Consider the following 23,424-nt stretch of genomic DNA (forward strand, 5'->3'; position numbering starts at 1 on the left):
CTACTGCTAATTGGTACTGCATTTCTGACTGACTGTTGTACTCCACTGGTTTTTTTCCTTCTGATTTACTGCTTCTAGTCTGCGGAGCAGTTGGCATCTCCCCTGTGACCAGGCTTGATGGATTTATTTTACCTAAAAGCAGATGAGAGCCTGACGCACTCCCCTCTGGGGAGAAGCAGCAGGCTGTTGGGCAGACCTACGTGACTGGGATTTGATTGCTCAGAGACCTTTTTTATTTTGCAAACTCCTTGGATCTCAGTGCGTTTTTAGGAGCAGGGGTTACCAGATAAGCAACCTGTCACTATCTATCACTTGGTTTGCTCACATCGTTATCTTGCCCGACAGAGTAAACATAAATCATCCGGAAAATTTGTTCTGAGAGCACTTCACAAGTGTTCTGTTTGAAAATGTTTACAGAAGGAGACCTGGGAGCCTATAACTTTTGTTTTCATTTATGGCGGGATGTTTCTCAGCTCCATTTTACAGACTGAGGAGGTTTTTCCCATGTTCTGTGCCTTCTGTACCGTTCATGTCGTGCTGTATGATACTAGGTTAGTCATTTGACTCCTCTCTCGCCTGATTTTCCTCCTTCCAAGTGACATGGGATTGTGATTCCCTGCTGGGCCCCATTGGCTCTAAAATACAGTGATCTGAGATTGATGGTCTAATTTTGAAATGGCTTCATCAGTTACTTAAAAAGATTGCCAGCTTAAAGAAGTGAGCCCATACTGCGGCACGGGATACACAAATTACAGCCCAGCAACATGAGTTTCAAGGAGAAAAGTTAATGCCTGACTTTGAAGGTGAAGAGTGACCACTGAAATAGAGCGCCGGCCTGTGGACTGAAGGGTCCCCGGTTCGATTTCAGTCAAGGGCATGTATGTACCTTGGTTGCGGGCACATCCCCAGTAGGAGGTGGGCAGGAGGCAGCTGATCGATGTTTCTCTCTCATCGATGTTTCTTACTCTCTATCCTTCTCCCTTCCTCTCTGTAAAAAAACAATAAAATATTAAAAAAAAAAAAAAAAAAGATTGACCACTGAAGGCGAGACATAAGGACCAAGTTGGGTGCCCGTAACTCCTTGGAGCCCTCGGCATCTCCCTGTTCTTAAGGAATGGGTGCCGAACCACCACATCCTCTCCTAGGTGCTCAATTAGCACACAGTTAGTGAAGCCATGGGCAGCCAAGAAGCGTGGAGGTCTTCAGGGGCTGGCCAGCATGTCTTCCCCTTTGGATTCTCCCAAAGGAACTTTCATCGCTAATAAGAGAGGTTAGAGGGAATGGTCACAAAGGTGACAACGAGGCCAACTCAGGGCAAAACTTCAAAATAAGCAAAGGGTTTCAGAAACCCACGCTGTCTCCCCACACCCCCCACCACCTTCTGTGCCCATCACCCATCCTACTTCAAGATTCCCCAGTCGGCTGTCATACTAACAGTATTTCTCCTTATGGAATGCAGTTTCTTTGTATCACCCAATATGGAATCTTCGGGGGTCTGGCTCAGGAGTATGCATTTGAATGAGCACATTCAGGCTGTGAGAACCTCTCTATAGAGGGCGGAGCACAGCAGGCCCTCCCCTGCTTCATGCTCATCTGGGAGCCTCTTTACCTTCAAAGGGAACAAGTAACTGTTCAGACTCAGATGTGCACTCGCTTGAGCGATTGATTGGTAGTGGGGCCACTAAAGAGTTAGGGACAGGCTTGGGAACTCACTGATTGACTCATCTCTCTCCTTTACCCTCCCTATTCAAATACTTCTCCCAGAAATGGGACGTGGATGCCTGAAATTTTAGAATAGGAAGAAGTTGATTATGAAGGTCTGATTTAGGTGTGGTGAGTATGAGATCACAGGAGGATGATGTCTTAGTCCATGCTAGCTGCCATAACAAAATACTGTAGACTGGATAGCTTATAAATAACAGAAATTTATTTCTCACAAGTCTGGAGGCTGGGAAGTCCAAGATCATGGTGCCAGGAGATTTATGTTGTGGCTTGTGAGCGTTCACTTCCTAGTTCATAGACAGCACCATCTCACTGTGGCCTCCTTGGTGGAAGGTGCTAGGGAGCTCTCTGGGCTCCCTTCACAAGAACACTAAGCCCATTCATGAGGGCACCACCTCTTGACCTAAGCACCCTCCCAAAGCCCCACCTCCTGATACCATCACATTCAGCATTAGGATTGTAACATATGAATTGGAGGGGGTGGGGGAGGCACACAAACATTCAGAACATAGCAGTTTGTCAAACGGAAATAGCTAATAAGTTGTTGAGGCAACTATAATGAAGCCTGGGATGGATTCAGGCCTATAGGTAGAGATAGAATTGGTGTCGTCCAAATGAAGACTCACTTTATTGGATGAGTTCTCCAAGGAGGAAAGGGTTGGGGAAATATAGAAAATCCTGGGATATGATTACGAGTCTACTAGAAGCCCAGTGCACGAATTCGTGCATAGGTGGGTCCCTCAGCTTGGCCAGCTCGGCGGGGCCAGCTGGGGGGAGGGACCACGGGAGGTTGGCCAGCTTGCCTGCCCCCAATTGTGGCCGATTAGGGCCGGGCCAACCTGGGGTGAGGGGCCAGAGGAGATTAGTCAGCCCAGGGAGGGATCTCGGGAGGTTGCCTGGCCGCTGGCCGCAGAAGGTTGGCTGTGGGAATGCACTGACCACCAGAGGGCAGCTCTTGCATTGAGCGTCTGTCCCCTGGTAGTCAGTGTGCGCCATAGCAATCGGTCGTTTGGTTGTAACGGTTGCTTAGGCTTTTATATAGATAGATAATTCAGAACTGGAGGTTCAGCATCGAAGCTTAGAAGTATCCCTGGCACACCTGATCCCCTCACCCTGTTCTACTTTGTCTTTTTCTAGACCAGTCGTTACCTTGTAACCTGCCCTATAGTTGACCTACATCTGTTGCTTATCAAGCGTCTGCTTCCAAATAGAATGTCAGCTCCTTAAGGGCAGGGATCTCGGTTTGTTCATAACAGGTCCCACATGCCGAGAAAGCTAGCATGGCACAAAGCTAGCACTCAGTAAATATAGTTTGAATTGAATTTAACATTGAATGCTGCACTTATTTGTTCATTCATTCATTCACCAGACATTTATTAGGTCCTTACTCTCAGTGTGACGGAAGCCAGGACTTCACTTCCCTGTCCTCAGGGGGCTCCAGGTGGAGGTGGGAGGTGGGCATGTGGGAGGCCCTCTGGATGCCACAGGGTGCCATCCAGTCGTGACCCACGCTAGTAGCAGCTGTGATAAAGAGCAGCAATGAGACTGGAGGTGCAGGCAAGGGAACAGCACAAACACAGAAGCTTTAACATGACATTGAGCCAGCAGCCGAGGTGTATTAGTCTGCATGAAAAGAATTTTGGTGGCAGAACTGTCACAAGCAAAGTCTCAAAAAAATGAAAAACTGTGAAAATTGTTAACAATACATACCAGAAAGGGCTAATATCCCCAATGTGTAAGAAACTCGAAAAATCAGTAAGCTAAAGGCCAACAACCCCAGTGTTTGTTTTCTTTGCAAAGAATAGGAACACAGTTCACGATAAGGAAATTCAAAAGACTCTAAACAAAATGAAAAAATGTTCAGCCTCATTTTAAAAGATGCAAACCTGTCCCAGGCATAGGAAATAAATACAGTTGAACAAAAAGCCTCAATTGCTGCCTTCATGAAGCTGAAATCTAGTTGCAGGAGATAAAAAAAAATACAGGAAAGTGTATCAGACAGCGATGAGTGTTTTGAAAACGGTGAGGCAGATAAGGGGATAGAGTGCCAGAATGGGCCTCTTAAATGAAGTGCTCCACAAAGACCTCCGTGAACCAGTGACATTTGTGCCGAGATGTGATCGGAGGTGGAGAGCAAGCTTTTCAAACATCTGGAAAGGGATTGTCCCAGGAAGAGGGGCCACTAAGGCGAGGCTGGAGGGGAGAGCGCTTGGTGTGCAGGAGGAACCAGCAGGCCAGTGAGGCTGTGGTGCTGTGAGGAGGGGAGGGCCAGGTGGCTGGGGAGACCAGACCCTGGTGAGGATGCTGGCCCTGTGCTCAGGAAGATGAGAGGTCATTCTGAGGGTCTGAGCAGAGGAGTGGCTGCACCAGCATGGGGCGGGGGGTCAGGGCAGGTGCAGAGGCTGGAAAACCCTGCAGGAGTCTTGTACAGCACCCCCACCCCACCCCGAACAATGACTGTAGCTTGGGTGGTTGATCAGAAGTTGAGTAAATGAGGTATTTCAAGGAGATGCCTTTTTTCATGCATGAGTTCCAAACATTTGATTCAAGCACCCCAAAGCTCCAGCACACATAGGTCATGATGGATTGGTGAGAATATGGGAGAAACTAAAACTGGCACATGTTGGGGGATGTAATTTGGGTTCACACCCAGGGAAGGCCATATGGCAGTAAATTTCAGAATTGCACATGATAGACACTTTGAAACGGCAATTCCATTTTTCAGAGTTTATGCAGATATGATCATGTACTTGGGGAAAGACATGTACAGGATTCCCTGTAATACTTAGAATACCTAAATGTTCAGTAGGAGGGCCTTGTTCAATACATCATGATAGATGCATAGAATGGACCATTATGCTACCATAAAAGAAGAATGAAATACAGGGTGGGGCAAAAATAGGTTTATAGTTGTTCATATGGAAAATAATACAATAATCCTATATAATAAAAGGCTAATATGCAAATTAACTGAACGGTGGAATGACCAGTCATATGATGCACACTGACCACCAGGGGGCAGATGCTCAAAGCAGGAGCTGCCCCCTGGTGGTCAGTGTGCTCCCGAAGGGGGAGTGTCACTCAGCCAGAAGCCGGGCTCACGGCTGATGAGCGCAGCTGCAGTGGCGGGAGCCTCTCCCACCTTTGCAGCAGTTGGACATCCCCCAATGCGTCCTGGACTGTAAGAGGTCACAGGCCGGGCTAAGGGACTCTCCCGAGTGCACGAATTTTGTGCACTGGGCCTCTAGTTAATAAATAATAATACAAGAATAAGCTTTGTTTCACATACGCACAATTACAAACCTATTTTGGCTCCACCCTGTATACATATTCACCTACACACAACATATATACAGATATATGGCAGATCTTAAGTATATATACAAGTAAAAAATACATAAATATGTACATGTATATCTTATTTGTGCGTATACATAAGATACAGTTTTAAAAGGCAAGGGAAAGAGTGTGTGCTCTTTACTAGTTTTTGGTGTAAGAGGTGAAAGAACGGAGACCTGTGTGCTTGCTTGTCAGTGCCTCCCTCTCTGGAAGGATACGTAAGAAGGAATAATGGTTGCCGGACCAGAGGGGAGCAAGGAGGCGGAGAGATAGGGAAGAGAAAGATAATTCTCTCTTTACCCGTTTCTACTTTTCAAAGTATTGAGCCACATGATTATACTGTCTTCGTAAAGTAAGAAGAGGTGTAAAAAGAAAGGGAGATGAGGAACAGTGAGGTCATGAGAGTCCTGGTGATGGTGGCCATGCCCAACTGGCAGAGGAAGAATCGATTTAATGTGTAACTGGGGTGAAGAAGCCTTTTTATTTCTCAAGTGAAATGAAGTGAGGAGGGTCCTGCAAAACACTCCTCCTGTGTGATCAGGTGAGTCACGTGGCCATGTGTTTGGAATGGTGGTGTGGTGATTAGATACCACAAGAGACTACAAGTCATGCAACTCCATCTTACCTAGACTTACCCAGGCGGAACCTGCTGGCATATGACCCATTCACAACTATGCTGCTGTGGCTGCGGCGTCTCGGGGAGCGTGCCATCCATCTGGGTTTCGTGGATGTGTTTAAGAGACCTGGTTTATCTCCTTCACCTCATGTGGAACGGGATTTAACAGCTCAAAATCCATCCTAAAATAGTTTTGTTTTGTTAATGCCAAGATTGTTTGGGAAGAAGGCCAAGAAAAAGAGACTACCAACTGGAACTATATGAAAACTAATTAGGCATTTCCATGTTCCATGGGATTATGGTATAAACACCCACGTTTCCGCGGCACCCCAAACTTCAACCGCTGGCATTCTGGGGCAATGGATAAATTACAGAGGATGAATACTTTAACAAGGACTTATGTAAATTAGTTGGAAAAATGATGAGATATCCATATTTTGTTTTCAAGATACTTTGATGTTGTGCCATGAGACACATGCAGACCATGTTATATTGTGGTACTTTTGATAACTGTTGATAAACTGACCTCTTGAATGAGGTCCCAAATAGACCTGTGTTATATTCCATTTTCCAGGAACTAGCTCACTAAACCTAATTTGGGACATTTGAAATAAATTAAAATTTTAAATATATATTATGAGTATATTTAAAAATTATACTTCTAAAAATTTTTAGCCATATGCTACGTGGTATATTTTAGGTTCATATCATTTATATTGGTAGAGAAAATCCCAACCAGAATGTTTGAAAGGTCATCTGCTTTATGTTTGTCAAGAATAAATGGCATCCATTTCAATTGAAGAGGAAATGATGCCATGATTCTGACTAAAACCCCCTTCCCTTCAAAGCAAAAGCCTCTTTCATATCTTAGTATTATATAGGTCATATGTTTTTTAATTTGTTTATTGTTGACAGTATTACAGATGTCTCCCATTTCCCCCCCCTTTACCGCCCTCAACACAGCCCTCACCCCACCCAGGCCCTCACCACACTATTGCATACGAGTTCTTTGGTTAATCTCTTCCCATCCTCCTCACCCCTCCCCTCTGAGATCTGTCAGTCTGTTCCATGCATCTATGCCTCCTGACCTATTTTGTTTGTCAGTTTATCTTTTTCATTAGATTCCACATATAAGAGAGATCATTGATACTTGTCTTTTTCTGATCGGCGTATTTTGCTTAGCATAATCATCTACAGGTCCCTCCACGCTGTCCCAAAGGGTAAGAGGTTCTTCTTTTCTACATCTGTACTAGAGGCCCAATGCATGAAATTCGTGCGAGGGTAGGCCTTCCTTCCCCCAGCTTCAGACACCGGCTTCCCTCCGGCTGCTGGCACCCGGCCCCACCCCTACCCGCCTTGGCCTGGCACTACCTGCATCTGCTGCCACCCCCTCTCCTTGCCCCCCAGTTGATCGCCCCGCTGGCCAGTGGCCTGGGCCTCCCTCTGTGGGGTGATCGTGGGGTGATGGAGGATGGGGGGCAAACAATTGCATCGCCCCCGCCTTGGCTGGCCTGGTCACAGTGCGTGTCATAGTGTGGTCGTCTGGATGGTCGTTCTGTTGTTTGGCCATTCAGTCCATTTGTATATTACACTTTTATTATTATAAATTATTATAGATAGTATTCCATTGTGTAAATGTACCATAACTTTTTTATCCACTCATGTACTGATGAGCACTCAGAAGTGGGATAGCTGGGTCAAATTGCAATTCCGTTTTTAATTTTTTGAGGAAACTCCATATTGCTTTGCATAGTAGCTGCACCAGCACTTGTTGTTTGTTGATTTACTGATAGTAGCCACTCTGGCAGGTGTGAGGTGATATTTCATTGTAGTATTTAAAAATATATGTTTTTATTGATTTCAGAGAGGAAGGGAGAAGGAGAGAGAGATAGAAATATCAATGATGAGAGAGAATCATTGATCAGCTGCCTCCTACATGCCCCACACTAGGGATCTAGCCTCCATCCAGGCATGGACCCTGACTGGGATTGGAACCATGACCTCTTGGTTCATAGGTCAACACTCAACCACTGAACCATGCTGGCCAGGCCCTCATTATACTTTTTTGTTATTGTTTTAAAATCTTTATTAAGAATATCGCAGATGTCCCTTTTTCCCCCCCATTGTCCACCTCTACCTAGTTCCCACCCCACCCCATGCCTCACCACCCTACTGTCTATACATAAGATCTTTGAGTCCCCCAAAGCCACCTGGTGCTGGGAGTCCAGGTAAATTCATGCACCAGCCCTTTAAGTGGAACACTGGGGTCTCCAGCACAGAATCCCCGCTAGTTTTTACTGCCCAAAATTACAGGGACTTCTCTCCCCAGCTCTGGAACCCTGGGCTGGGGGGCTGGTGTGGGGCTCCTCCAGGCGGCCTCTGCAGAAACAATCTCCTTCCCAATTAAAAAATGGCACAGATGGGTGTCAGACCAGCCTGTTGCGTGCCTTCCCACTCCTACCCGTCTCAGTGTGCTTTCTGCTCTGCTTCTCTAGTTGTAGGATTTCCATTCAGCCAGCTTTCAGGCTGAATGATGGTTGTTCTGTATTTTGGTTGTAATTTTGATGTGGTTGTGGGAGGCGGTGAGTTCAGGCGTTTACCTAAGCCACCATCTTGGTTCTCCTCCACCTCATTGTGGTTTTAATTTGCATCTCTCTGATGATCAGCGACTTTGAGCATTTTTTCATGTTTCTTGACCATCTGTGTGTCTTCTTTGGAGAAGTGTCCATTCAGGTCTTTTGCCCATTTTTAAATTGGATTGTTTGTCTTGCTTTGAGTTCTTTATATATTTTGGAAATTAACCCTTTATCAGATGTTTCATTGGCAAATATGTTCTCCCATGCAATGGGCTCACTTCTGATTTTGATGATGGTTTCTATTGCTGTACAGAAGCTTTTTAATTTGATGTAGTCCCATTTGTTTATTTTTTCCTTGTTTCTCTTGCCCTAGGATATGTATCAGTGAGATGTCTGAGAGTTTACTGCATATATTTTCTTCAAGGATTTTTATTGTTTTGTGACTTCAACTTAATAATTTTACCGATTTTGAGTTTATTCTTGTGTATGGTGTAAGTTGTCTGGCTTCCTATTTTTGCATGTACCTGTCCAATTTTCTCAACACCATTTATTGAAGAGATTTTTTTTTTTACTCCATCGTATTCTCTAACCTCCTTTCTCAAATATTAATTACCATAATGGCACGAGTCAATTTCCAGGGTCTCTGTTATTTTCCATTTATATAAATGCCTGTTCTTGTGCTAGTAATAGGTTTAGGGTTAGGATAGGATATGGCTGTTTGGTTTTCATCTAAGTTAGCTGTGATGGGAAGCAGGAAATTAGATGAGAAGTGGAAATTTCTCTTCACTACGGTCCATTTTATGCAGTTGTACTAACATTCTTAATTATATCATCTTAGAAAATTTACACTCATTAATTTTTATAAAACATGTTACTTGTATCAGCATTACATTTCATTGTTTTGTTGTTAAGTTTTAAGCCTCTCCAAGAAAAACCTTTACAATATTTAAGTTATAAAGTATTTAAACAATAATTGAAAAATTACATGAAACCAACACCTACCAGTATGAAAAAAATCTGAGCTGTTTAGATTTTTGAGAGAAGACATGTAAAGAAACAATAACTTTCTAAAATATACTTCTTTACATAAAAATGAAATAATATACTTTTGTGAAATTTAACATTATAACTAAACCAAAGGTTAAATGATTGGTGCAGTCCTCACCATGGATCCATTGCCAGGCCTTGTTCTTTGGTCCCATGGCCTGTGTCTTCCATTCCCTGTAGACCAGACTGAGCTAAACTCGTGTGGAAACCACATGAGTATGGGTTTTCCATTTGTCCTTTCCCTGCTGTTTCATGGTTTGCTGTCTATCTACTTAGTTCTCAAGTTCATTACCACAAAGGAATTTAAGCAGATTTTCTTCTTGGCTAACATTCCAGAAGGAAAATAACCCACGGCTTTTCACTAGGAACAGAGACTTGGGGTCATGGGGTCATTGCAGGGTTTGGGCACAGAGCAGGAAAGGCTCAAAGAGAGCCCTTCTGGCAGAAGAGCAGCCTCAGCCAGGCCCAGCCAGGTCTGTGTGTGAGACATGACCATTCTCTGCTTTTTGGACATCACTCACCCCAAGCTTTAGGCCATGTTCCCATGCGCGTCGTTGGATCTGGATATATGCTCACAACCTTCAACTTTAATGCCCTTGAACACATTGTATATTTTGACTGTTAAATAATATGGCGCATCACAGTTATATAACATGTCACACTTTTCAAAAGACTGTTTACCTAATTAGTATTTATTTTCAAATGAAGTTTACTAAAACTTAACAAAGATTTTCATTTCTTTGGCCAGAATTAACTGTTACCTCATGTCTTACTTTGATGCAATGATTTAGTAGAATCAAGGACTCCTGCTTCCCTGCCCTACCCCTATCTCTTAATACTGGTATTTGACCCAAAATGTTATATTTCACCATTAAAAATCATGGGCAAGGCCATGCTTTATTTGAGGCTCTTATAATGCCATTTAGTTCAAATCAGACTCGATTGGGCCATTAACTAATAGAAAAATACAAGTATTTATGTTAAACAACTAACTTTAAGGTAATGTAACTACTACACATGGCTCTAAGATATACACATTTATGATGAAGATCCTGAAAATATACAGGGAAATGGAACTTGTTTCTGAAAAAAGAAAGCAACCCCACTTATTCCCTCCTTATTACTGTCCTGGTTTCTATTTCTGAACCTGAAGATTGTTTTCACAGTGGGGATTCTTGTCACTAAGCAGCAGCAACTCAGTCAAGAACCTGCCTCCCTCTCGTTTGGCACCAGTGCCTGGCCATAGCTCTCTGTAAGTCCCCAGGCACTGTCGGGCCATGCAAGCTCACAGCTACGTTCTGTAACAACATTTAATTTTTTTTGGCTCAAATCTGTAATTTTTAAACTTTCAAATAATTGATTTTTGTAGATGGTCATCACTAGAGAAATTTTCATTAAAGTTCTCATTATTTTCAAGAGTGTAGATTTTTCTTACCTATAATTCATCATGAAACTAGTGCACTGGCATGAGAAAGCCCCCTATTTCAGCCCCTAAAGCAGAGGTGGGGAACATCTGGCCCACCAGCTGTACAAGGCCCACACAATCATTGGGCCTGGCCCTGCCAGGGCATTAGGGGTGAGTTAATTAAATGTTTGACCAAATGTAGTAGGCTAATGTTTAAGTTGATAATTTTGTATGGCCCGAGAATGATGTTACAAATACCCAAATAGCCCTTGTCTTCCTTGTTACATAATTTCCAATATAATTGCTTACACTTTTATAACAGGTGCACGGGCAATCTACTGCACCTTAGGAGTATTTACTATCTTCTCATGTTCTAGCTCAGGGGTGGGCAAACTTTTTGACTCGAGGGCCACAATGGGTTCTTAAACTGGACCGGAGGGCCAGAACAAATGCATGGATGGAGTGTTTGTGTGAACTAATACATGTTAACACTGCTGCTGGTGAAGGAGCGGAGGGGAGAGCAAGAGAACCCTCCGCTCTTTCGGCTCCGCGGGCCGGATAGAACAGCCGAACGGGCCGGATCCTGCCCACGGGCCGTAGTTTGCCCACGGCTGTTCTAGCTAGTCATTTAAGTGAAAACACATTAAACTTGTCTGATTTATTATTTTCAGTGTATTTTTTGAGACTAGGTAATATAACCCTAAATTACCAGTTGTTTGTAATTTATTCTGTAACCTTTTACATTATAGTATATAGTTCATTCATGCCTGCTAGATCTCCCATATACTAGGTATACCGGTTAATAATGTGGATTTTTTTCAATAGATGGAGTTACACATATGTTGATATATATGCGATTTGATATGTATGCTATTTTGTTGTATTGCTCCTTCAAATTACCACTTGTTCTGATCAATGGCACACGGTACCGGTTAAAAATGCGGATTGACCCTTTACAGGTTAAAAATGTGGACACCGGTTAAATATGTGGATTTTGTAATCAAAGAAAACACGATAATTTCAAGAGAAACATCAAAAGTGCTTTATTCAAAGTAATGTCCTACACATGGTGTGTGATCAGTGAATGTTATTGCCTGACCAATTAGTGTTATTACTTCATGAATCAATAATTCCTTTCATTATCCAAAATGATGCAACCTTTTGTATTTCAATGTTATGAAGATTGACTACTATTTACAGAAATTGAGGTCTATTCTGAAAAATCCACATATAAAGAAGTTCTTGGGTAATGGTTCAGTTTCACCTCTCCAAGTAAATATTCCTGATTATTCACATTAGAGTCCTTTTTAATGAACAAGAAACTTAGAAAACATAGAAAGAAATCTTATTTAAGATAAAATAATTTGGAAATAAATATTTGTACATGTGAGCTGGGCCACTTATAAAGGAAGAGCCTTGACTTTCTTGCCCCCCTTTCTGTCCTTCTCTTTTTTAGGACAGACAGTTGCTATTTCATAATTCTAAGGTTTCTGAAATGCTCCTGTACCTGTGGCCCTCTGACACCTGCTGGGCTTGCTCTGCATCTTCATCAAGACTTCCTGTCTCAGTCCCATCTCCCCATCCTCCTGTTCTGGTTTTCCTCAGAGTGCTGGGGGAGAGGCAGAGAAACCGCCTTTTAAACAGTACCTCCAGGGACTCTTGTACACTGAGGCTTGAGATCCCCTCTCTGGGAAGCCTGCCCCCAGGATCCTCTTACAGGCTCCCTCCCCCAAATCCTTTGCTGAGTTACCTTTCCTCCAAGCTCTCTCAAGCAATAGAGGCCTTCAAATTCTCTGGATTACTGGAGCAACCTCCTAACTCCCAGCCTCCCCCACTTCTGGATGTCCATCTGCAGTCAGATTCGCACGCGCTCCCTGTCTACCCAGTGCTCCCCCAAGAGCTGATCAGCGTCCCATCCTGGTCCCCACAGTGGGAGCTCCAGATTCCCTCACCTTCCACCAGCTCCTGACTCCACCACCTCAGACTGAAATTATAGAACCAGGAGTTTTAGAGCAAAAACAACTCGGTTTCTTTGTGGGGGGTATGGGACGGTGGTAACTTAGTCTTAAAGTTTTTACTTACCTGATTTTCACCATCTGCTCTTTAGACAGTACGGTAAGAACTCACAGAAGGAGAAGAGAGATACTTTTAATATTCTTAGTGAATCTTAAAGGACTTTTTCATTGGGTTCATGTTTCTTTGCTGAAAATAATTTGGGAAAAAGGGAGAAAGTTAACATCTACCCCAGACGAGTCCTTTATACTCACTGTTGATGTAAAGAACCAAAAAGACCCCTGTGATGTTGGAATAGATTTCCTGGTAATTTAATATCAAGGGAATAATTCAGTTTGCATCTTGGATATATATAATTAGATTTTCTTGTTATATAGGGACTGACCCAGTTCAAATGCATAATCTCATTCTTCCCCTTCTGTATTCCCTTAGAACTGGGTCCAATAGCCCTTAGTGTACTTCCTCACAGCATAATTATCTGATGCACATAACTACAGCATACACTCCTAAGGGACTCTCATTCAGAAATAATGCATGGTTGTTGGAAAATCTTGGGGTACTGGGCTCAGGAAAACCAATATTCCAGTCCTTCTTCACCATTTCCTTGGGAGGGTTCTGTGCCCCTCTCTAGTCTCCTCTGCAATGTATGTAAAGCATCCCGTGACCTGCCTCTTGCTCCCCTGCATTGTGTGCCCTAAGTCCTTGCCCTCGGCTTGGTATAGGACAGGGGAGGCGAGAGGGAGCAATCATGCTGCATAGGCCATGGTGAGAATCCTTTATTCCCATAAAAATAAAATCAGCATATGCTTCATATCAGCAGATGAGCAACATGCTTGCACTGATCAGTCTATAAGTTAATAATATAAAAATATTTTTTAAAGAAACACATCTGTTGTGCAGCATAATGAAATCAATGACAGTGGTCACTTTAAAAATTGGGGGTTTTTATATTTTTAACAACTTTTCCAATTTTCAACTCATCACCTTTTTTGCCCCATTTTTAAAGAACTTTATTAATAAAACATTCTGTACTTCCCTATGACTTTTATTGGACTGTAGATATTTTAAGACTCCCACATGTAAGCTGGGGAAGAGGGTAGTTGATAAAATAAAGGTGAACTCTCTAGTCTCACTTTCTAATAAACATGTAAAATATGAGCTTTTTAAAACAGCTACACTTATTTCTTTAAATGCTCTCCCATTTCTTCCTTATCAGTATCTTTTTCACCATCTTGACTGTTTCCCCCTTGAGTCCTCATTCCCTCTCAAAGCAGCCTGTCTTGTTACTGCCTCTGGCCTGTGTTCTTCTGAACTTTCCGAAAGCTGCTTTCTTTAAATCTGGGATAGATGTTGGTCAAAGCCAGTGCTGCCTCCATCCACTCTTCCATGCTTGTATTATCTGTAGGTTTTTCCTTGTTGGAATGAAGCCCAGCGAGCAGTTGGTGTCATTACCTTACGGGTGATGTTATCGGACTAAAGGGGTCCATTTGCCTGTGCACATCAATGCCCAATAAGACACCAACAGGAGCTTGCAGCAGAGTAAGGGTTTATTTTTAGGATGTGGCTCACGCCCAGAGACAAGTTGGCTAATGCTCCAAGACCTGGCTCCCGTGGCTTCCCGGGGATGGCTCTACAGGGGGAAAATCCCTGGTCATGGTGACTAAGGGAGTTTGGGTTGTGGTCAGGGTGCAGGTCGCTACTGATTGGTCGGCATTGGAGAAGTGGGTAGTTGATCATCTGGTCCTGATGTCAGCCGTGGCATCTCTATCTGGTTTCACTGCTTTTCTGGCCTGGAGATGAAACACAACTGAGGTCTAAGTGTTATCTCTAAGTCTCTGTGGTCAGCAGACCGGAGGCTTTGTTCTAAAGATTATTATTTGATGCCAATCAGAATCTCGTCCTGAGGGCTTAAATGCTTAAGGGAGTGGTTGTGCAAGGGAGAAGGAGGCAGGTGAGTCAGGGTCCTGGGTGAACCCAGCTTGAATCAAAGGAAAGAAAGGAGAAAGGCCACGTTAAAGGAAGGAAGCTTCTACCCAGTTACAGTGCTGACCTGTATCAGCAAGGCCAACGGTCTGCCTCTAGTGGAGTGAGGCTTCCACGCAGATAACTTTGTTGTTGAAACATCCCCCGTATTGTTGTGTCACACGTTTGCGCCAGTTCTGAAATGTGTAATAAAAAAGCAACATCATACCCCATGGCGGGGCAGGCAGTTGTAGTGGTGACATCCCTCCCATTCCCTCCCCTGTCTCGCCCTGTGCACCTCGAAGGCCATCCAGGTGTATGCCTTCTTGTTTATACCCCCTGCACACAACTCGGTTGTGTTTCTTCTTCCTGTCGCCCAGTCATGGATTCTGTCTACCACACCTCCGTGAGACGTGTGAGACGAGCGCCTCCCGACCCCCAGAAATATAAACACAATGAGTATTAATGATTCAGGCCCTGAAACCCAGGTCTTGCTGAAGTCCAAAATTAAATCTTAATTTACCCCCCCCCCCTCCCAGCACACTGGGGTCTCAGCGTTAGGGCCTCACCTGGCCATTTTTTAAGGACAGCACATGTCAGGGAGGCTCCCACATGTAACCTGGGAAAAAATTGTGTGTGTGGTTTAATGCTCTAGCAAAACACCTGGGTTTTAAAACAAGATTGCCACCTATCCATGGTTATTTTGTTTGCTTGTTTTTTGTCTGTTTGTTTTGCAGTGTGTTAATCACATCCAGTGAAAGTCAGAACTAGATATAGGGCGTAGTCACGTGAGGAAAAAGCAAAGCCGAGGTACAGAACAGTGCCCATAGCATGCTACGTTTGTACAAGAAAGGAGCATTGTGAATATTTGTACACATGTGCTTATATTTTCGAAGAGAAACAATATAAAAAAAGAAAAGAAAAACTAATAAATCTGTATAGGGGCAGGGAGGGGTCAGGGTAGTGGAGATCGGGATGGAAGCAAAACTTATCTGAATACACCTTGGTATATAATTTGACTTTGGAATCAAGTTTTGAGATAATTATAACACAGATTACATCCAGAAAAAACACACAAAATGAAAAAAGAAAAAGAAAAGAAACAAGTGAATCTAGTTGTACTTGGTTAGTGACATAACCAAATAGAGAAAAGAATTATTCTGACTGATCTTAGAATACAATATTTTTACCAAACATTCTCGGTAAGATACATTCCAAGGCCAAAATAAATAGTTTAAATTAGATTCAGCAATTATACTAGTAATAGTAATGTTGAGGTGGTTAGGAATTAAGACCGTCCCCATAACAGATAAGAAACGAGCATAAATTTAAATATATATATATAGTATGTGAAAACCCTGTATACTTAAATTTGAATTGGAAGTTTAGCAAGATCTTACTCTTCCCTTTAATAAAAGATAGATGTGGCCTTTAAATATTCCCCCCTGACAGAATCCAGAGAAATGCTTGCTTCCAAGTGTGAGGTGGGGAATGGACTTGGTTGTCTAACTGCGGTCGCCAACTGGTGGTCCGAGGACCACTGGTGGCCCATGAGAGCCGAAAGGTTGGTGACCACTGGTCTAGAACATCTTGTGCAAGAAAACAAGGAACATATCAAAGGCTAATTGGTCATTTCAAAAGGACATAGAAACCTGTCTGAAGGATTCCCATTGGCCAGAGATGGGATAATTGATTGCAATTTAATATGCAAAAAGTCAGTAAATCCTAATTTTATGAGACCAATAAAAGGGCCATCATACCGGTCCCGCCTTATTGCGGTGTCACTGCATGGGGAGCCTCTAAGAGACTCTTTCGAATGACAGTAAGGAATATTAATCGGATTACATGAATTCTATGGAGTCATGATATAAATGTCCAGTTAGAGTTTATGGTCTTTCACCCCATCCCCTTCCTTTTACAACAGGCTTGGTGTCTGATCTCAGGTTGACTCTCCTGTGACAGGAAGTACATTTTGCATTCATTTCATCCCCAGTTGCTGACACTGTGTCCTCAACAGAGCTGAAATCTGCCTGTGAGATTCCCAAAACCTGGGTTCTCGTCCCAGCTCTTCCTCCTGCTCCCTCCACTGGCATCAAGCTCTGCGAGCCGAGCCCAGTTTCCTCCTCTGAAACGAGGAGAATGAACCGTGTGTCCTGTTCGCCCTTCAAAACCATGTGGAACGACCACAGATTTCTCACATACCTTCCGACTTCCTGATGCCCTGAATTCTGAGTGTTTCCCCCATTATTACATTCTTAAATAGGCATGTTCACGAAATTCCACTGGACGTTGGAATCATGTAGCAATACCTAGTAAAAGACAAATTGCTGGCTCATTAACACAGACTGGAGGGAGAAGTAATCTACTTTGTCTCTGTCTCTTTCAGCCATGGAGTTCCATGAACACCTGCACAGCATAGGCACCAGGGAAGGCCTGAAGGAGCGAAAACTCCAAAAAGCTGTGGAGAGCTTCACCTGGAATATCACCATCTTAAAGGTACCTAGCGGGTTGTTGCTGGTGCTAGTGGTTTTGCAGACTTCTTCAGCATATTTCTTTCTGTCGGGACATTTCGTGTACATGGAAGCTATCCATGCTCACAGGGATCCAGTACCCTCTGCCCTCCGAGAGTCTGCAGGCACCATGGCGGGTTGGCGCAGCTCAGAGGGAGAATGTGGGGACTTTAACGGTTGGTTGGCACATTGTGGATTCTGGTAGAAAGTGAAAGGACCTTGCGTTTCATCCTTGAAGCATTGTGAACTTCATGAATGCCAGGTGCTGTGTGTAAAATAGAAAATATTGATTACAGAGGAGTGATTGGGACTTTAAAGATTCTAGTTACTCAAATTTCATTTAACACTTTCAGTAATAATGACAGCCTTCATATTAATATGATCCCAGAAAAACATAGGAGACAATTGTGTACGGCATAATCAGAAGAAATATGTAAAGGAATTGCTATTGGGAAGAAATTTTCCTTCGAGGGAAAAGCCATCTTCAGTCCTTCCTTCCCTCCCCTCCTCTCCTCTCTCCTCTCTCCCCTCTCCTCTCCTTTCCTTCCTCCCTTCCTTCCTTCCTTCCTTCCATCCTTCCTCCCTCTCTCCCTCCCTCCCTCCTTTCCTCTCTCTTCCCTCCTTCCATCTAGCTCAGCCTGTCCATTTTTTTAAAAAAGCACTTTTATTTTTTATTATAAAATAAAAAATTTTAGAAAATATCAAAATATCATAACCAAAGGTAAAGTACTACTGTCCAGAGACAATGCCATTGGCCTAGGCTGTACTGTCTCCCAGTATTTTTCTCTAATATATAATATGACATGATTTTTATAATAACGCTTTGTATGTACCTTGAAACTTTTTTTGAGTTTTAGCTCAATGTGGTCTTCACTTTTCTTCATCTGAATTTTTAGGAACTTTAATAATAATACAGAAAACATTATTTCACTCTGGATCTTGGACAGCAAAATGTAAAATTCACCTGCCAAACTTTCTGCTCAGTTGGGTTCCAAACTAATGGCATTCTCACGCTGACTCTTTTAATCCCCCCCCCACCCCACCCCACACACTCCCCTTTGAGGTAAAGGATCCATCCCTGCAGCTGATGACAGTTTTCCGAGTTGATTTAACAAGTTTCCCTTCCAAAGCTAGCCAACTTGGGTTTTCTCACATTTAACCCCTACTCGTTTTCATAATTAAAATCATTTTCTTCTTCAAACACTCCCCTTCCTACACATGTACTTTTTTAAATCTCTAGGTCTTCCGCTTAGTGTTTAACTCTGATTGCTTGCGGTTCAGTAACAGCAGAGATAAGAATGTACAATGAAAAGGAATTTGGCCTTACTTCTTGCCAACTCACTCCCACCAGAGGTGGGGGTTACACTACAAATTTCCTGCAAATCTCAGGAAAAAATAGCACAGTAGTTCATAGCCTTGTGATAGGAATAAATGCTCACTGGGCTTTTTATTGGAGGTAAAAATAGACTTAGGGAACCAACTTCCATCTGTCAGCTCTCCTTGCCACTCCTTTGTGGTCCAGGCCCCAGCAATCTGGGCGTCATCCTGAGCCTGTTAACCTGCAGACGCCCAGCCCCACCCCAGACCCGCCAATCAGAAGCTCTGTTTTTACAAGATTCCAGGGCATTCCTATGTACATCAAAGTTTGAGAAGCACCAAAAACGGAGCCTGGCTCACATGCTAATGAAAACCAGGTGACATAAAGGACTGTACCGGCTTTAGAAATAAGTACTTGAACCAAATAGCTACCCTGAGGTAACAGATTTTCTTTTGACTTATCTACATAGGAAATGTCCAACCTATATTTTTTGTAAGAGTTTATTTGAGCCAAACTGAGGACACTTGGCAAGCAAGATCTCAGATGCTGTGGAGAATGACGGTTTGCAGTTTTTTTTTTGTTTTTGTTTTTATGCCTTTAGAGTTAAAAAGGGAAAGGAAGGAAGATTAAATGAAGATGGGAGAAAACCAGGTCCAGGATAGTTAAATTATGTGCTCCCTGAGCGTGCTTACAGACCCCCTCCCAGGGGTCTGTAAAAGGAGATTGCTTCTGGCATTTCAGGGGTGTGTTAACCTAGATGCACAAGAACAATGGACAGGGCTTGCTTAAACCTTTTAGGAAGGAAGTTATAGGACTGGGGTGTAACTACCCACCATGCCTTTCCTGGTTAGGAATTTATGATCATATCACCCCCACCCCCATGATGTTACGTTAGGTCACTGAACTCATACCCCTTTAAAAAAACAAAACTTTATTGTTGAGAGTATTACAGATGTCTCCCTTTTCCCCCCACATTGCCCCCCTCCTCGCGGTTCCTGCCCCACCCCAGGTCTTCACCACTCTGCTGTGTCCATAGGGAAGATCTTTGGTTAATCTCTCCCCGCCCTCCCTCCCCTTCCCACTGAGATTCGTCATTGGGCACCCCCATGATGCAAATGTCGGTACGCTTGAAGTTGTCCCAGAAGCTCCAGGATGGTTAACAAATTATGTGCTCCCTTGAGGGTGGCGCACAGAATTTCTTCCTATTTTTGGAGTCTTTTTGTCTTTTGGCTCTTCTGATTGGAATATGAGGAAGCAAAAAACACCCAAGTTGTCGATTTCTCAGAATCCTCTACTGTTGAATTCCTATAAATTGTCCTTTATTTCAGTTAGTGTATGCTTAATTTCTGACTGACCCTTTTCATGTCTTTGACATTCTCACTAAGATCCGTGAGTAACCGTATAACCATGGTTTTGAACTCTGTATCCAGTAGTTTGCTTGCTTCCATTTTTTTCATCTGGGACATGTTTCTTTGTCTCCGCATTTTGGCCACTTCCCCGTGTTTGTTTCTATGTATTGGGTAGAGCTGCTATGTCTCCTGGCATTGGTAGAGTGGCCTTGTGTAGCAGGTGGTTCTGTAGGGCCCAGTGGCTCAGCCTCCCCAGTCACCTGAGCTGGGCACTCTAGGTGCGCCCCTGTGTGGGCTGTGTGCACAGTCTTGTAGTTGAGCCTTAACTGCTATTGGCACCTCTGGGAGGAGCTGACCTCCAGGCCAATGGGCTGTGAGGACCAGCTGGGACTACAGTGGGAGAGCTGCTGTGCAGGAAGCGGGGCCCAGCTGTGAAGCAAGGCAGGCTGGTGCTAGTGCCTAGTCTGGGCCTTTTATTGATAGGTTTGGAGCACGCTGTCACCAGCTGCAGCTTGTTTGAGAGATTTTACCAAAGTCTGAAGCCTGAGCCAGGACAGGCCATTCATATGGAAAAGCTGCTGCAAACAGGTTGGGTGGAGCTGCAAATTGGATGGGGTGGGGTCTCAGGGAATCACCAGGGCGGAGCAAACAGTGTGGGCCAGGCTGATGGAGACCTGGATATGGCTGCCAGTCAGCCCTGTGACAGGGGAGGTCCCAGCACAGGAACAGTGACTCCTGTGAGCACCCCTGTCTGGGAGAAAGCGACCCCCGAGTTCCTGCCCCAATGCCAGACAATCCAGTTCCTCCCTGTATGTGACTGGGTCCCCTGGTGCTGGAGCTCTGAAGAAGCTGTTCCGTGTAGGTTTGTGTTCGGCCCTTTAAGAGGGACACCTGGGTCTCCAGCAGCCTCCTTGTCACTCAACCACAGTCTCTGCCGGTTTTTACAGCCTGTAGTTACGGGGACTTCTCCTTCCCAGCTCTGGAACCCCGGCTGGTATGGGGCTGGGGCCCCTTGCTCCTCCCGGGTAGCCTCTGCAGAGATGATCTCCCTCCTGATTAAAAAAACAACAACCAGCACGTGGGTGCCGGACCAGCCCCCTCGCAGTCTCAGCGTGCTTTCTTCTTAAGTTGTAGGACTTCATGCAGCCAGCTCTCCCGCAGTTCTGGATGATGGTTCTGTATTTTAGTTGTAATTTTGATGTGGTGTGGGAAGCGGCAAATACTGGTGTTTACCTACACCACCATCTTCAGGTCTCCCCATACCCCCCCTTTTGTCCACAGACTTATGTCCAGGAGTGAGAATTAACACCCCAGACTTTTTTCACGAGGAAAGAAATGTACAGGATAGGGTACTAGGTAGTTTTCAAATTTCCAGGATAGTATTTGTTGTGGATGGTGTCGAGCAATGGAGGAGAATTGGCGAGATCTGGGTGTCATTTCCATGCAATAGAAGGGCTTCCTGTGTGTTTCCTAGGCTTACACTTTCTTTAGAAGAATCAGTGCTCCTGGACTCGTATGCAAGTTTGGATGTGAGTTGAGCTGCTAACCTCTTCCTGGCAGGAGCTCCTCTCATGGTTTGTTCTTCGTGGTGAACGGGGAGGTGGCAGCCCTCAGAGCTCCGCATGCTGTGCAGTTGGCAGCGGGTGGGCACAGACGCTCAGGGAAGGTTTCAGAGGACACTGGGTATGGAGAGAGAAGGAGGAGGCCCTGCTGAGCAAGCTTGAAGCCACGTATAGGAATTACCTGGGGTCCTTAAAAATGCAGCCTCCGGGCCTGCGGACTGAAGGGTCCCGGGTTCAATTCCGGTCAAGGGCATGTACCTTGGTTGTGGGCACATTCCCCAATAGGGAGTGTGCAGGAGGCAGCTGATCAACGTTTCTCTCTATCCCTCTCCCTTCCTCTCTGTCAAAAATCAATAAAATATACATATGTATTTTTAAAATGCAGCCTCCAGGGGCCCTCTCAGACCTCCTGGTCTTGCATCAGAATCTCCAGGGCAGGACATAGGAATCTTTAACAACTTCCCCTGGGGATCCTGAAGCATCCTAAAAAATACCAAGTATTAAGTCTCTAGAGTCAAATCAAGTGTCTTCCCTGTGCATCACCGCTCCAGGTGGAACAGTAAAGGATGCAGGGCGGCCAGTCATCCTGGGAGGTGGATTTCCAGTGTGAAAGCTGGGACGGCGGGTCACCCTGAGACGAGGCACCTGCCACAAACTGCTTTCATCTAAGGATGCCATCCCAGGTTTTATGAATCTCTACTTGCTTTGTTTAGTTTTGAAATTTTAAGAATTGCTTTAAAATACGGAAATGAACAAAGAAGAAATGTCATGCATGATCACCACCCAGAATGACCCGCTGTTAACATCTCGGCATACTTACTCCCAGTCATTTTTTTCTTTGAAGAGCAGTCATTCGTTTATGTCTTCATTAGAAAGAAGTTGTTTTTCATGTTAGAAAAGATGAAAGTTTTAAAATGACCTCAGATCTTCCCTCTAAGAAATAACGAGTATTAAATGTAGGTGAGCTCACTCCAGGACACTTTTTGTTGTGCATGTGGGTAGATGGGTAGAGGGAGGGAGGGAGGGAGAGTCATTTTATTGATTCCGAGTCATGATTTTTTCATATTTTTGGCATTTTTGAAATTGGTATGTATCCATAGTCCATGGCATCTTTGCATTGTATCCTAGTTAAATTGGCGGTGATTTTTCTTTCTTAGCAGTCTATAAAAATAATGGTAGTTCTCATAAGCACTGAGTCTCGGATATTATAAAATAAGGCACACCAGTAAATAGAATCCTACCTTAATTGCTCTTTTTAAATTTATATAACAGAAGAAAAGTAAACCGTAGAGAAGCTAAATGAATTGCTGAACAATGTCTACTGTAAGGGGTATTTATTTCTTCTAAATCTCTCTGAGGTTAAGAAAAAAGATGAAAAATGTTAATAGGAGTTGTCTTGTTGGTATTTTTAAAGCTACATATTTCAGTTCTAAGCTCTGTTGGTTGACCATCTGCTCTGAAAGATGAGAATATGAGTATTCTCAAGTATATCTAGGTAGGGAGCTGGGATATTGCTATTTTTACGTTGTCCCATTTGATCCCAAGACTAATTCCCATGTTGTTTGGTGCCTGGCTTCTTTCACTTGGCATCATGCGTCTGAGATTCATCCCACCCTCTGTCCCGTCATCGCTCCCACTCCATCCCTCACTTGGCTTCTCTCCAGTTTAGTTGGATGTTAGAATTTTCAGGATTTTTATGAATTGCCAGTATGATTTCTGTGAGTTTTTAGAAGTTGCTTACATCTTGGTATATCCTTTTCTTTGTTTGGTTGCTGTTTGTGGTTTTGTGTTTGTTATTGGTTTGCTAATGTTACTCTTGTTGCTCATTTCGTCAGGAATGTGGGAAGTACGTTCCGGAATGCACTTTGAACCACCAGCTTAACCAAGACCTTCCTCTCCCTCTATTTTCCATTTGCTAGAATATTCACTGCACTAGTGATAATTTTCCTGTTTCTGTTTGTTACCGTTTCTAAGATGGTAAAATCTCATAGATTTATAAAATCTG

The 23,424-nt window shown here is 43.7% G+C and overlaps 1 protein-coding gene across 1 annotated transcript in view; it reads left to right on the forward strand.

Moving 5' to 3' along the window:
* The window catches only part of PLCL2 (phospholipase C like 2), a 166,840-nt gene that overhangs the window by 137,728 nt on the left and 5,688 nt on the right, over positions 1 to 23,424 (forward strand). The window contains exon 5 of the mRNA XM_059664046.1: positions 17,067 to 17,176. Coding sequence (XP_059520029.1) covers positions 17,067 to 17,176 — 110 coding nt within the window. The remainder of the gene's footprint in view (positions 1 to 17,066; positions 17,177 to 23,424) is intronic.

This window comes from Myotis daubentonii, chromosome 14 (assembly GCF_963259705.1).
Source record: "Myotis daubentonii chromosome 14, mMyoDau2.1, whole genome shotgun sequence".
Taxonomy (NCBI): Eukaryota; Metazoa; Chordata; class Mammalia; order Chiroptera; family Vespertilionidae; genus Myotis; species Myotis daubentonii.